The sequence below is a fragment of the Calidris pugnax genome, unplaced genomic scaffold, assembly GCF_001431845.1.
Source record: "Calidris pugnax isolate Ruff unplaced genomic scaffold, ASM143184v1 scaffold42, whole genome shotgun sequence".
Taxonomy (NCBI): domain Eukaryota; kingdom Metazoa; phylum Chordata; class Aves; order Charadriiformes; family Scolopacidae; genus Calidris; species Calidris pugnax.
In genome coordinates this window covers 372,079-387,851 of record NW_015090920.1, presented here as the reverse complement: position 1 = coordinate 387,851, position 15,773 = coordinate 372,079, and the positions used below count along the sequence as shown (strand labels likewise).

The 15,773-nt window shown below is 39.2% G+C and overlaps 1 protein-coding gene across 10 annotated transcripts in view; it reads left to right on the top strand.

Moving 5' to 3' along the window:
* Window positions 1-15,773, top strand: part of MAPK10 (mitogen-activated protein kinase 10) — a 179,371-nt gene that overhangs the window by 128,610 nt on the left and 34,988 nt on the right. Inside the window, exon 8 of one of the 10 annotated variants that reach the window (XM_014950026.1) lies at window positions 9,980-10,051. The exons of the other annotated variants lie outside the window; for them this stretch is intronic. Within the exon in view, the coding sequence (XP_014805512.1) occupies window positions 9,980-10,051 (72 nt within the window). The remainder of the gene's footprint in view (window positions 1-9,979; window positions 10,052-15,773) is intronic. 10 annotated transcript variants of the gene reach the window in all.

Sequence of the window (15,773 nt, the reverse complement as noted above, 5' to 3'; positions counted from 1 at the left end):
GGGTTTAATATTTTTCCTAGAACTTTTTTTTTTTTTTTTTTTTTTTTTTTTTTTTTTTTTTTAGGGGGTTGGAAAAAAAAAAAAAAAAAAAAAAAAAAGGCAAGAAAAAAATGGAACCTGTACATTCATTTCCAAGTCAATATTCATTTGTTAACCAGTTTGACCCCATGAATAAGTATTTTCAGTGTTAGAAAGACTGCTTTGTGTATGGGTCCATATTATTTTTCCTTCCTCCATGGCTGTTGATGAGCAGATATAGTTTGCCTCCAGATACAGGAATAGCTGGGGAAGCATTTATGCAGCTGCAGGTAAACTTCATAGAACAACATTACAGTAAAGCTTCCCTTGGGTTACTTGAGGCCTTCGAGCAGTGGGTTTCTCACTGAAAGAGGAAAGTCTGTATAGAAACTAAAAATTTCAATTCTTAATTATTTAGAAGAATGTCTGCTATGTGCACTTGCTACCAATATAAGGAGCTGGCTCGTTCCTAGCCTGAAGTAATAACAGTTACGTCTAGCCTTGTATACATCTGAGGAAAGTTTCACAGCTGCTGCCAAGTTTTATGGAAAGAAAAATTTTAAAAAGTTAATCTTAACTAAACCATCGCACTGAATTACCATTGCACTTAGGTGCTGCTGACTTTAAATGAAATTCCATTTTTAAAGTCTTCACAGAAATTAAAACAACATTTCATATACAGAAATAAGAATCGCTCTCTAAGTTATTATAAGAAAGCTCTGAAATCTTTATAGACTACATGTACCAGTGTATGAAAACTGTCCAGGTTAGTATAAATGTAAATTACGCATTTTAAAAAAAATGTGTATTTTCTTAATTTTATTAAACTGCCCTCTGAGCATGTGTTCATTTAAGCGTTATTTTCATTAGAAAAACACCAAAAAGTATTTGAAAATGACTGGTCTGTGAATATTGCTGAGGTATTTAATCTAAGTGACCTAGTAGGACACTTGAGATACAGCAGGGCTAGAGGATTGGTCCTTTCAAGTGCTTTCACTTTGCAATGAACCAGCTGGTTTTCAGAAAAATAAGAACACCCTCCAGCCTCCTGGAGAGCAGTGGGTAGAAATTACATAGCAGGTAGCTTTGTTCTTGTTACTCACCTAAGGCAGACATTTCAAATTACTCTCAAGGAGACTTCTTTGTCAGAAGTCAGACTCTCATGAGAAGAAATCCACATTTGGTGAATTTCCAGGTGGATTTACAGACCATTACATTCCGGCAAATTCTGGTAAACTTTTGTAATCCACTTCTGAGCTTCTCGTTCAGTGTTTCTTCGATGGTTAATCCGCTCTTGTCTCAATCTGGTTTGAAAGAGTGTGAGAAACTAAAAACTGCCCAAATTCCTGGATGCCATTGGAAATGTGTTGGAAAACTCAAGGACTTTCCCCAAAACTTTGTTCAGCTTTAGCTAATAATGTCTTCAAAATCTCATAAGATTTCAATTTAAGGATTGGAAATATATTTTTGTGTATTTTTTTTAGAGAAGGGTAAACTTAAAATTGTCTGAATGCTTTCAAGTGAGATAGAACTGCTGAGGCCACAGTGACATGTCCCACAGACACACATGACTTAGTGGGGAAATAAAGCAATTTAAAAGCATTTTTTTTTCAGTACTGTAAAGGATAGTATACTCTAGCACATTCATGTGTGAGTCCTTCAGCAGATCAAAGAAGAAACAGTGATTTAGCCATAGAAATACATTGTGATAACAGCCAAGTGTCTTAAGGTTGGCTAGGCCTGGATTACAGTGGTGAATATGGAAAAAAAAAGATTCCTACTGCAAATACCTTCAAGTCTAGGACAGATGAAAAAGAAAATAACATTAAGATGGCAAGAGGGAAAAAATTAAAAACTTATTCTATGTAGCTGTGAACATCGAAAATGGATTGTGGAGAAGTCAGCATTAACAGATGAAGTTAATGTTTTCTGTGGCCAGATTTTCAAAAATTCCTTTGTCCATCAGCTGTCTTTGAAAATGGTGGGATTAAGAGATTCTCTCTGACATCTATTCTATTCTATTGTATTTTCACAGGAATTTGTATGGAAAAAAAATTTGCTTGCCTTAGGGAAAAAAAAAGTTGAATCAAGAAAGTCTTTCAGGAAAAGATGTTCCCTTTCCACCATTCATTAGCAGAATTTGTCTTTGCATTTGAAGTATGATCTGCAGTTATTAGTGGGTATAATCCGAGTCTTTTGAGTGCATGTTGGGGGTTTTCCTAAACTTTGGTATAATAAAACATCTGCACTTCTGCAGTCTGTTGTTTTTCATGTTCCCAGCAGTATTTTCTGCTTGTTTTGTTAAAAAAACAAACCCAACAATTAACATATGGATTATTAAAAAAAAACTATTAAGAATGGCTGGCCTGGGTCTCCAGGTTGGATCAGCTGGTATGCGTTAGCTTACTGCTGAATTGTCTGTTAGCTAGGATGGCATTGATAGCCAAGTTTGGATTTTGTTCAGCTGGATTATTCCTCCTGGTTATATGGCCCTTGGTTTTGTACTCAGGATTTTTCTGGGAATACAACAAGAGTTTGAATGTTGATGATTTTATTGGGGGAAGTTTGCTTATATGAGACGAGGTCTCTCTCAAAGAGACTTCAGTGTAGCTGTGAAGTTGATTTGGCTGTTGCCATTCTTCTCTTTCTTTTTAAATTCAGATATGTAAATTCTAACAGTTTATAGCACAATTTGGACTTAGTGTAAGAGTCCCATGCTGTCCGTGATCTGCATGGCATTTGGAGCTGCTACAACGAAGGTGACCCATTGCTCGTTTCCCAACGCTCACCTATAAGATTTTTTAGCATGAGTCTGAACATGCAGTTCTGAAAGTGGCCAAGTGTAGAGGTCTAGATATGTGCAACACCTACTGCTGCCTTATGTAAGTTTCAGCCAAGGCAAGTTATTTGCCTTTTCAGACAATTATGAAAATTGGATTGTCTCAAATATTTGGGTTTTTTTCCTTCTTTCTACACCATTTATTAGCTTTTGCTTGATGGCACCTGGGCTAATTTTAGCTGAGTTTCACTGGTACAGTTGAGCAGAGAATTTAGAACTTGTAGACAAAAAAGATAGGACTTTAGTGTCTTGTGTCAAGAGCATGTAGGTGTTTGGTCAGAATCAAAGTAGAGGTCTGGAACACACTCAAAATTACATATCATTTATCAGACATGAAAAAAAAATAAGTATACTTATATGATAAGCAAATCTGTTTGTATCATAGCAGGAGACGTAAAATGAGTGTAATTGAAAATTCTTTGTGACCTGGGAAGAGATACTTCAAAGTCAAAATGTAAATTAAACTAATAAGAGGGTCTTAAGCTATGAACTGCAGGATCTACAAAACCTATTTTAAATGTTACTGTCTGTTAGATGCAGTGTAATGTGTTTCAGATTCCTTGGCAAGATTCTCCATGGGTCTGTCTTACTGTGATGATTTTTCTATATAGTTATATTCAAAAGAAAATGGGAGATAGGGAAGGGCATGAGTCATTCCTTGTGCCTCCACTCATTCTTGAGCTTGCGTCTCAGGATTCCCATGACTTTTCTTACTATATGCATGCCTCTTAATATTCTGTGATATCCCTTTCAGTCCCCCTGCAAGCTCTGCTGTTCTGAAAGGGACAGCGAAGCACGAGTTCCCAAGGAAAAACAATAGTTTTTCAGCACTTGTTTGGCACTGCAACCTAAGAGCCAACCTCTGAGGAAGAGCACAGATTTGGATGGGATTCATACCTCCTTCTACATTTTTCCAAGTGGGCCAGGCTCTAGCATCTGCCCATCTACTGCAGATCAATTCTCTCTATGCCAAATGAAGGTGAGCATCTGCTAGATCCCAGAGAGTGACAGCTCAGCTATGTCATAAAAAGGCATGATGCATATCAGTTCAGAACTTGCAGAAAGTTTTTAAAAAAAAAAAAGAGAGAGAGAGAAATTCTTACATTGGTTTGAAGCATCACACTTGTAAAATTGTGGCAACTCGCTTTTGGTCCATCTAGAATCTGTCAGGAGAGTAGCTCAACTCTACAGTGTTTTGCAGCTTCAGTTACAGGTAGTAAATTATAAGTCAATAATGCAATAGGCAAAACACTTTGGAACCCTATTACGGTTATTGAGAAAAATTAAGGTTTTAATAGCATCATGTGGAATGCGGTGTTTCAAAGTAGAAAGGAAAGACTTTCTCAGGAAATCTTAATGGATTGAGCTGATGCTGTGCATCAAGTGTGTAACACTTGTTAAAACGTGTTGAAATCTTGAATGTGTTGTAAGACTATGCAGGGAGAAAATTAGAAGGCCAAAGGCCAACTAGAACTTAACCTGGCTTCAGATGTTAAGAAAAATAAAAAAAAGTTTCTATAAATACATTAGTAATAATCAAAGGACTAAGGAGAATCTCTATCCTTTATTAGATGGGGGCAGTAACATAATGACAAAGGATGAGCTAAAGTCTGAGGTGCTTAACGCCTTCTTTGCCTCAGTCTGTAGTAGTAGAATCAGTTTTTCCATGAGCCAGCAGATATGGGTGGGGAGCAAAATGAAGCACCCATAATCCAAAGAGAGATGGTGAGGGACCTGCTACAGCACCAAGACATACACAACTCTTTGGGGCCAGATGGGATCCACCCAAGGGTACTGAGGGAGCTGGCAGAAGTCCTCACTGAGCCACTCTCCATCATTTACCAGCAGTCCTGGCAAACTGGGGAGGTCCCAGCTGACTGGCGTCTAGCAAATGTGATGCCCATCCACAAGAAGGGTGGGAAGGATGATCCGGGGAACTCCAGGCCTGTCAGTCTGACCTCGGTGCCTGGGAAGGCCGTGGAACAGATCATCCTGAGTGCCATTATGCAGCACATGAAGGACGCACAGGTGATCAGGCTCAGCCAGCACGGGTTCATGAGGGGCAGGTCCTGCTTGACAAACCTGATTTCCTTCTATGACCGAGTGACCCGCTTGCTGGATGAAGGAATGGCTGTGGATGTTGTCTACCTGGACTTTAGTTAAAGCCTTTGACATGGTTTCCCACAGTATCCTCCTGGAGAAACTGGCTGCCCATGGGAGGACTCTGCCCATGGCAGGGGGGTTGGAACTTGATGATCTTTGAGGTCCCTTCCAACCCTAACCATTCTATGATTCTATGACTCTCCACTGGATAAAAAACTGGCTGAAGGTTCAGGCCCGGAGAGTGGTGGTGAATAGAGTTAAATCCAGTTGGTGGCCGGTCACGAGTGGCATCCCCCGGGGGGTGCAGTATTGGGGCTGGTTCTCTTTAACATCTTCATCAGTGATCTGGACGAGGGGATCGAGTGCACCCTCAGTAAGTTCACAGATGACACCAAGTTCGGTGGGAGTGTTGACCTGCTTGACGGTAGAAAGGCTCTGCAGAGGGTCAGAGCAACCCCATGCAACACTGCAGGCTGGGGGACACCTGGGGGTGTTGGTCAACTGCCAGGTTGACCGCCAGCTGAATACGAGTCAGCAGTGTTCCCAGATTGCCAAAAGGCCAACAGCATCCTGGCAGGGACACCTCCCACTAAACCGGGTTGCCCAAAGCACTATCCAGCCTGGCCTTGAACACCTCCAGGAACGGGGCAGCCACAACTTCTCTGGGCAACCGGTTCCAGTGCCTCACCACCCTCACAGTAAGGAATTTCTTCCTGAGATCTAATCTAAATCTCCCCTCTTTCAGTTTAAAACCGTTACCCCTTGTCCTATCACTACATTCCCTGATAAAGAGTCCCTCCCCACCTCTCCTGTAGCCCTCTTCAGGTGCTGGAAGGCCATTATAAAGTCTCCCTGGAGCCTTCTCTTCTCCAGGCTGAACAACCCCAGGTCTTTCAGCCTGTCTTCATAGAAGAGGTGCTCCAGCCCTCCGATCATCTTTGCAGCCCTCTCTTGGACTTGCTCCTTCCTGTGTTGAGGACTCCAGAGTTGGACACAGTACTCCAGTGCTGCTTATTACGAACTTTCCTTGGCATTGGCAGTCTGAAGCCTTTGTGCCATATGGAGCTTTTGAAAAAAATCAGCTTTGCCCATGTATTAGCAAGAATTATCAACTATTTTTAGAACCATGTCCTTTTTTTTATTGCATAGAAATAACAGAAGAACCTGTAAAAGAAAGGTACAGTGTCCTATAGAGTCTGCTGTATTTTTCTTCCTGAAAATTCAAGTGAGGGCCTAGAAATGGTTCTTCAGAGCAGACCTCAGTGCAGATCTGCAGGAGCACTCAACAATAGAGATGAAGGTAAACGGAGGTCCTACCCAGCATGGTGTCTTTCCATTTGAGGAGAATTTGGAGAGAGAGAAGCTCACTGTGTTGTGACAGGCATGCTGTGGCCTTGAAATTTTACTACAGTTTGCACCTCAGCCATTGGGAAACAACAACATGTACTAAATATTTTGGACTGCAGTTGCACAAATAAAATCTGGTATCTTGATTTGGTTCATAAATACGTCTATCACAGTCTTCCCAAGTCAGTTTTGAGGACACGATCATCTCTTTTCAGCTTGCAGAGGGTCGATTTCTGCATCACTAAAACAGGAGCTATTACAAATGCAAATGGTTGGCATTCTCATGCCTTGGGCAGAAAGAAAGTGTGAACTAGCCCATGAGGCTGGGAAAGGCAGCAAAGCTCATTCAGCTGCAGCTGCATCTGGTCTCCAGAATTTCCCATAGCATGCATTTCTTGAATTTTAATTTGAATGTCATGATTTTCACTGAATGAAAACCAGAGCTGACTGAGTTCTGGTCTGAAGAGCCACCTCAGTAGGAGTTTTAGCAAGGACAGTTACAGATTTTCCTTATGAGCTCCCTTTCATTATTCTTTATCAAATCTCAGAGAACCTGCAGTTTGGCAGGAGGGGAATGCAGGGCCACTATGGAAGAATGAGGAAAGAAACTATGGTGTCTTCAGTATTAGAGTGACACCCATATTTTTTTCAATTCAGCTAACATGGTAAGAGTAGCCTTCTGCAGAAACAGAGAAGGAAATCGCATCCATAGCCAAGTTACAAGGGAGGTGTCCATGGAAGGTTAGCTTGGATCTTTTCCATATAAAAACATCTTTGGCTAGTTCTATAGTTCCTGGTCCTTAGCACCTTTGCTGAAGGGAATCTGAAATGTGGAAGAATGAGCATGCACTCATTTGGATCAGGAAGTTTGTGAGACCAAAGCACAAAGAGGAACAGATGTCTTATTAATGTTCTTCTATCCCAACTCTCCTTCATCTCCTCTCCCTCTCTTTTGGTCACCTTCCCAGTGAAGGGCCATGTCAGCAGCCAGTCCAGACTGCTTCCCCAGGACACAGGAAGGTTTGGGCACTGTGGAGCATGCATATGTGGCAAGAGAGCAACTTCTGCTCAGTCTCCCCAAACTCTATTCAAGCCCCCAGGGAGATTTTTGAGGTTCCTGTGGAGGACAAATTCATTCCCCAAATATTTTGCAAGGCAGCCCTGACACAATCACTGTAGAGGGCATTTTTAAACTCTTTGGCATGGAATCAGAACCAGGAGGTGGCCCAAAGGTTAAGATTTGCTGTATGAGAGAAATATTTCCTTTGTTGAGGAAAACACCTGCATGTGGCTTGTGGTAAACTGGGGAGACATTTGGTGTCTTAAATTTTGAAGTATATGTACACACTCAGGAATGTATTTCAGAGCACCTCTGTGCAATAATCTGGTTTGTAGAGATTTTGAGCAAATTAAAAATGCCCTGCTTTTAGTAATCCAGGATATGGGTATTCTAATGATGAGGGGGCTTCTCAGCAATGGCTACCCAAATCTCAGCTATTTCACTTCAGAGAGCGGTGAGAAGTTGTAGGTTTAATTCCTTAACATTCATTTTCATGTGATCCTAAAACATTAAGGCAAATTGTTGCTAAGCTGAAGTTTTACCTAGAATCACACAGCGATCTCTGTGACTGTAAATAAGCCTGCATTTGGGATGCTTAGGGATATTCCACGTGTTGGTGGAGTGTTGCCAGTCTTTGTGAATAGCTTGCATATGGAAAAAATCTTGAACAAAATGTAAATTTTCACTGCTTTGGAGTTGCGTGCAAATGTTTGGAGATTATGGTTGGTTTGTTTTTCTGATGCTTGTACGACTGAAATTACTCAGCCTACACCTGGATTGATGTTGGACTAAATGAAACTGAGGACTGAGGCTTAGGTTTCTGTACTGCAGTCCCTTTTGGAGCTTTGCCTGAGTCTCAGTGCCTTACCTGGGGCCTCTTACAGCTGAAGCTGTCAGAATGTATGCTAAAACTCCTAACCTCCAACTAACTACTTTTCTTAGATACGTAGTGAAACTCTGGATTCTAATTTGACTTGTTTCTAATTGGCTCAGGAGAGGAAAAAGAAGCAGCAGTCAAGAAGACAGTTATTTTCTCTTAGAATGTTGGTTATATTCAGATGTTTATCTTTGCTTCTTCTGATTTGGAAATTTTCAAAGAACTTCCTTCCTAAAATCTCAGGAGTAGAGAAAAAGCATCTCTGCTTTACAGAGTTTACAATATAGTAAGTCACTAGTTCAACTTCTCCGTGTGTGCTCTTGAGCACAGCACAGAGCAGTAATGTTGAAGACAGTCTCTGAAAATAAAAAATTATTTAATAACAGATGAACAAACAACTGCTTGCTCTATCTTTTCCTGATATTCTGCATGCCATTTAGCTTGTCATGAAAGCAGCAATAATTTGCATCTCTAGGTTTGCTTATTGTTTCCAAACAAGTAGCTTTTTATTTATGTCTTTGTTTATTGATTTATTTATTGTGTAGTGATGAAGCTTTTCATATGCTAAATAAAGCAACAGGGAATCTTAGACCCAGGCATGTAAAGATTTCCACACATAGGACATTTGCTGTCAAAGTCAGATCCACTTTAAACTGTTGCTTAATATGAAATTAAAGGAGTAAATTTAATCAAGCAGCATGAGAATTTCTTTTTTTCCCCCCAGTTTCTGGCCCTGAGAAACTAGTCTGTCCCTTTTCTTTCTTCCATGCCCTAAGACTTACCATAGAGCAGGGACAGCAGAGGTAATGTGGTTTCATGGTATTGGTATGGGGGAAAACGCCACCTTAATCCTACACTGGATACAAGGAGTCTGATTTTCATCTTGTGTTCCAGTGTAGATTGTGGTTAGCTTTGTTTGACCCCCGCTGAACAGCTCTTCTCTGTACAAGGTAAATAGTCCCCTGGTTTGCTCTGAATTTCAATGCAGAAGGTACAGCTTAGTGCTTCTGTGTCTCAGCTGTCCTATGTAGAAATCACAATTTCTTATGATGGCAAATGGAAATCATATGAGATTCTCAAGACCTCTACTATGGACTGCTGGCTTCACTGAGATTCAATGGAAGTGAGCCAACAGGCTTCAAAGCAAGCATTATTGGGGTTAAATGATCTCAACAAATTCTACTCATCCCACTGAATAAGAGGTAGATATGTCTTCACAAGGACTCAAGTTCCTTTTGTGGCTTCTGGCAGTTCAGCTTGTGAAAATAAGCATGTACTTCTGGTAACTGAAAGGATAAAAGGAAAGCAATTTGCATATCCTCATTGAATACAGAGACCAGCATTCATTTACAATACAAAGCAGTATAAACCTAGGTAGTGGATGCAAATGAAAACTTAAAAAAGAGAAAATTAATTGGTAAACTTTAATGGCAAAGTTGTATTATGACACAGTAGCCAGCTGTGGGTCTCACTTGGTTTTCTTTATTTAACAGTGTTGTTTTTCATCCACGCTGGGGTATAGAAAACTGTTGGAGCTGATGTTTCTCAGACCTGCTATGTTATCATGGAACTTGCATGCTCAAGCAGAACCGTATCTGTGGAGAGCCACGGGCAGGTCCGTGTCTGCAGTGCGGGCGGCAGGCTCTGTGCCATGGCATGATTGGATAAGTCTTCTCATTTATTTGTTGTTCTGTTCCTGTTTTCTTGTTTACCTTCATTTCATTTTTGTTTTCAGTTGACATGTGGTCAGTAGGGTGCATCATGGGAGAAATGATTAAAGGTGCTGTGTTGTTTCCTGGCACTGATCGTATCCTTCCTAGCAGCTGGTTTGGCCTCAGTAGGTACCTGCAAGCCTTTCTGCTCCAGCCCCTTCCTGCTATACTGGTGCTGACATAACCTTTGTACTGTATCTAAAGAGCTGGGTTAACTCCCACTGCAAAATCCTTGCAAGGCAAAATATCAAGAAACCTCTCAGTAAGTCTTAGGTGAAAACCCCAGGGAGTACAGTGTAGGGAGATGGAAAACAACGTCCTACGTGGTTCATAGAATCAATCAATTTCTGCAGCCAGTGACCACTTGTTTTTAGTTTTGTAGTTATAAATGTCTCTTTATTAATGGCAGGGGTGGTGTGGGGTGTTTCATAAATGATGGGCTTTTTTAAATTCAGGTTGTAGCATGGTAGGCACAAGTCACTGTTTACCTCAGGATGGTGTGTGAGAGGTTCTGCATTTTAGGAAGAAGGTATGATTAACTTGGGTATGACTTCTAGAAATCCTTACTTCTTTGCTTGTTTACTCTGTGAGTGGTACTGAAGTAGGAAAGTAGGAAAGAGCTTCAGTTTGGGGATGACTTCTGCTTTCCAAGACTAAAATTTTCACTTAACTTTGTAATAATTTGATGGCTGGGAATTTCCTTGCAAACTGTTGTGGTGGACTTCAGTCTGTCATCCTTTATTTGAGTACATGTAGCTATTATGTAAAAGCAGAACGTTTTTTTGACATCAACAGAAGTGATTTATAGATAAATGCATTAAATCAGTAGACAAGCAGTACAAGCTTACTAGGTATATGTATGTCTTCCTTAGAGACCATTTTGCATTCAGGACTGAGGGAGCCATAACTCTTACTTCACTTGATGCCTTATTAAAGCTTTGATATATATGCTGTTATTTATCAGATTGTGAAAGTGGTTTCTTCTTGTGTACAACAGCAACTGAGCTCCCAGCGTGTTTGGTCTAACACCAGGGATGCATGGTCCGTAGGATTCCACAAATGAGAAATAGAGATGACCTGTATACAAGTTTTCCTTCAAAGTTAAACCCTGTACTTTGATGAGAGAAGAGTTTCCAGGCATTATTCATTTTTCTGTAATTTTGTCTGAATGTGTGTGTGTGTACACTTCGGTATACATATGTGTGTACTTATATATCCATACTTACTAGTTCAGTTTAGCACTCCACTTTTGGCCGCATTCACACTTTAAAGGCTTTTGATTAAGATGTGGAAAAAGTAATATCTGACGAGCACTAAAGAAATGAAAGCAGACAGTAGTACATTAATATTCTCACAGCTTTGTCTAGTAAGATTTTGTGTTTTGTGCAAAAAGTTGAATGATGATATGCATGCTGAAATGAATGCTAAAACTCCCATGAGTGTTCTTGTGATCTGGAGCACTCCTCATCTGCATATGCGAAAGTGAACCTTTCCCTTCTATGTATTAATGTAACTCACTAGCACCTATCTGTGCTCCATGGAGATCTGGCCCAGGCTGTGCTTGTATTTTCTGTGAATGTGGAGTGAGAAATTTAAGTGGGGGGTTAGCATAGTTCAGTGTTGTAATAGGAACTGCTTTTATGTTAATAGACTTACTTTTTGTAAGATGTAATTTAAAGAAATCTCCAAGTAAGTGCCAAAAGAACTGAACATGTCCTATATAGCACTTCAAAAATGGATTTCTTTGACACAGCTGCATTCTTATTAAAAGAAATCAAGAAAAGCCTCTATAATTAAACCATTATGTGCTGTTTAATATTGCAATAACCCCACAGAAATTGGCATTACCAGCTGCTGATTTGTTTGGGATTGTTCTGTAACTGAGTTCACATTCTTCATTTGTATTTATAATATGTTGCTAAATTTGCACGGTGTTTTATGTACTGCTTGGCTTTTCTTCTGCCACTGCATGAGCGTCTGTTCTGTGAAGAGAGGACGATGCCTTTGCTTTCTTTCAGGGCGCTGAGCACTCCTCCTCAAAGCCACCTCTTCTCCAAATCCGGCCTCCCCCACCTCTCCCCTGGACAGAATCCACCTCTATTCTGTTTTAAACTCCATTTGTGAGTGAGTGCTTTGCAGTGTTCGGTATCCCCTAGGTCTTTACTGATCCTTCAAATTGTACTATTTCTCTACCATTTTGGGTGAGTGCATGTGATGCAGTTAAGTGTGAGCTAAAGATTATTATTTTTTTTTAAGATGTTATATTAAACTTCTTTTCAAGGTTGACAGCAGTGGTTCTGCTTACAGAGAAATTATTATAATGAAGCTTGGATATACTTGTGCCTTGAGCAAGGAGAAAACGACAAAGTGGTTTGTTGTGTTGCCTCAGGAGCAATTTAGAAAGTTGTCTGTACCTGTGAGTTGACTCTTATTCCATGTGGTGCTCTCAAAATTTTATGAAGAAGACTATTGCTCTTTTCTCACCACTGCATAAATGATCTGAAGGAGTTAAGAAGGTACCTTAATCCTCTGGTGAGCTGAGAAAGTGGTAGCTATACATGGATTTTTTATTTTTTAATTTAAATTGCTCCGTGCATTTTTGTCAGACAAAGAAGAATGTGCCTTTAAATTCTCTGTTTGGGACTGCTTGCAGGGAGACGAGTATATATTCAGTAGAAAAATGTAAGGTTAGCATGATGCCAGCTGTATAAATGACAGATGGCCATACAAGCTATCATTTATAGAGCCTTATTTTACAACAGCAATCATGTTATGCATGTCACAGAGATTAGGATATAGGGGGTTTATGCACAGTTTTACAGTTCGTTTAGAAGGTATTTAATAATTCTAATGTTCATACGTCGCCTTCTAGGATAGGTACATGATCATCATGCATACAGCTGTGCACGTCACAAAGACAGAAGTGTACCACAACAGAAGATTCTAGAAGCCCAGAAACAACCTGGAGTAGTACTAGTAGATACTGCAATGGTGAGGAGACATCCACAAGGAAAATGGCAGTTCTTATCCAAGGCCAACATTGCAATTCTGTGCTGCAATATCTGGATTATCCACTAAGCACTGATTTGCCTACTGCTTTGTAAGCAAAGACACTCAACAACTGAATGAATTGCCAGCTAAAAAAAAAAAAAAAAGCAGTTGAAAATTTTAGTGAAGGTGTCATCATACATATGTATCCAAAGGGTTAATGACAGCTACACCACTAACACTGCTGTCTTCTAACTTCCAAATGATCAGTGGTAATCTTTTGAAATAATTAACATTACGTGCTATGCATTATTTTTATTATCACCATATAATCCCTATTATAGCATATAAATAGCAACTACTATTTCTGAAGTTGCAAAATATTTTCTATTACAGTCAAATTTTTACAAATGCCACATTCTTCTCAAAGCATTCATCGTGGCATGGAAAATCCTCCATACTTGCTGTCTTGTCAGATGCTAACATTTTCAATTTATTTTGTGTGGTTTTGTAAACTGTGTTGACATCAGTATGTAAATTATGGGACTGTGGAAAAGTAGGTATCTGATGCTGATGTCTCCCACAGTGAAGTTGGTTAGTTTGTTTTTTCTTAACAGATTAATTTTTTTAAAAAACGTCTACTTCAAAAAAATGAAAATGGGTTGAGCTATCTACATTACAGTTGGCGTGAGGATTTTAGGAAGAGGTTTTTCTAGAACACTTTGAAGTAGCATGGAAGAGCAATGGTTGGTATCTGGTGATTGGATGGCTGTTAGATTTGCAACAGATTTTTTTTCTCCCCTTCTTTTCAGGAAAAGAAACATGAATGATTGTAGTAAGTTATTGCTTAAATACAAACAGCTAGGCACTGACAAGTTTCTGACTACTAGGGAAGAATTAATCGACTTAACTATACATATTACTTGTTATGTATGTGGCAGAATCAAAACAGCCTACTGCAAACAGCATCTCCTGCAAAACCTTGCTGTTGATCATAAGAAAATATAATCTTTCACTCAAAATAAAAGTATGATTTACATAGACATAATATGAGAATGAAAAAGAAAAATTATTGCCATTTTGAGGCTAGCTAGCTTAAGTATAAAGACAGTAAGTCATTGACTAAATTTCATTTTTTTAATCACAAGCTATTAATTTGTGTAACTGTAGAAATGTTTTTAATATTTTCTGATTGTACGTTTTCCCTTGTAGCCAGTTCCAATTCCTCAATTGTTTGAATATTTGCAGAAATGTCATTTAACTGAAGTCAGCAAGCCAACTGAAGGAACAAAAGAGTGGTCCTTAATTCACGCTTCTGAAATACTAAACACACATTGCATCAATGGCAATAGAAACAAAAGTAATGGTAAACTTTGAGACTGTATCTCTAAATAGATGAAATCTAATTTTTGCAATAGAAATACTTTACTGTACATTCAAAATATAATTTTTCCCAGTAAAAATTTTGCACATTGGCTTCAGAAAAATATGGCTCTTAACCTGAAGTTCAGATTCTGGTTATTTTCCAAGTAAATATCCAAGTATTTAGAAGGCAAATGAAAACAATCCTTAAGATGGTATTAGAGGGCAAAGAGAAAAGGTGGTTGGGACTTCAGGCAACCTAAGACCTCACTCAAAGATAACTCTTCATTCAAAAGCTATACATTTTACAACTGTTTTCTTAAATAAATATATTTGCTGTAACTTTGGTCATTTTCATGTTAATAAAAATGCTGCAGTGTTAGTGCCATGAACAAACTAATAGATCCAGGTTAGATCCTTTCTTCTGTCTTAAGGCATACATTATATAGTTGACGTGTTTTCCTTGATCCTGTTTGGGGCACAGGACAACTGAGGTGATTCAAATAGCTCTAAAGCAGACATTTCATCATCTTCCAGAGTTTTGGGTAGTAATTCTTTCCAACTTCCAGTCCACCCAACATTTGCTTAATTTCAAGGGGGAAAAACAGGGTCTTCTGTTAGAAAAAAGCTTTCTTTAAGTTTTTTTTCTTTCAAATACAGGTTAATCTTGTTTGGCTTGGGAAATTTCTGTCAGAGTTATGTGAAATACATTTTTTCTGCTGGTGTGCAAGTAACATCTATAGTCACAATCACTCACTGGTGATGCAACCTACAGTAGGATTTGATTTACATTAGGACTGTTCTATACTAGCATTTGTTTCTGCGGAATTGCTGAAGTCAGTTCTGACTGCCAGCTACAGACAGCATCTTCTCTTTGCTTCAACAAATAGACCTTGAATTTTTTTTTAAACTTTTTTTTTAAATCTTGTATCGTGGCCTCTTATCATCAGGGGTACCACAGATGCATTACAACCAGTGACTGTATAAAACATAACAATGAAATGGAGATGGACCAGCATTCAGCAAGAACATTATTACTTTCTTGCATGTTTTCATGTGTTGGACCTCAGAATATAATTCAGTGCTAGTAAGGCCTATGTAAGTGGAGGAACAATACTAGAGAGAAAATGTGTGTGTCCATTTGACCAGAAAATTTTCAGTCTCCACCTGCTCTCGCTGAGCATGGTTTTGCTATTGCTATTATTAGGACAAAAACAGGTCCTGAGTGCTCCATCATGTCAATTTGTGTGTGTGTGTGCATATAGATATATATAAAGAGCAAATGCATATATTTTTTTAGACGTTTTGCCAGTATTTGAGCAACATAAGTCAGAAATATTGGAGTAAAGAAGCACAATTATCCATTCAGATCATTCAGTTACTCAAAACCAGTCCCTGAAGTTGCCGCAATGTAAAGCCTGACATTTTTGGTCCTTGATGCAAGCCAGAGCTACAAAAGCTCCAGTG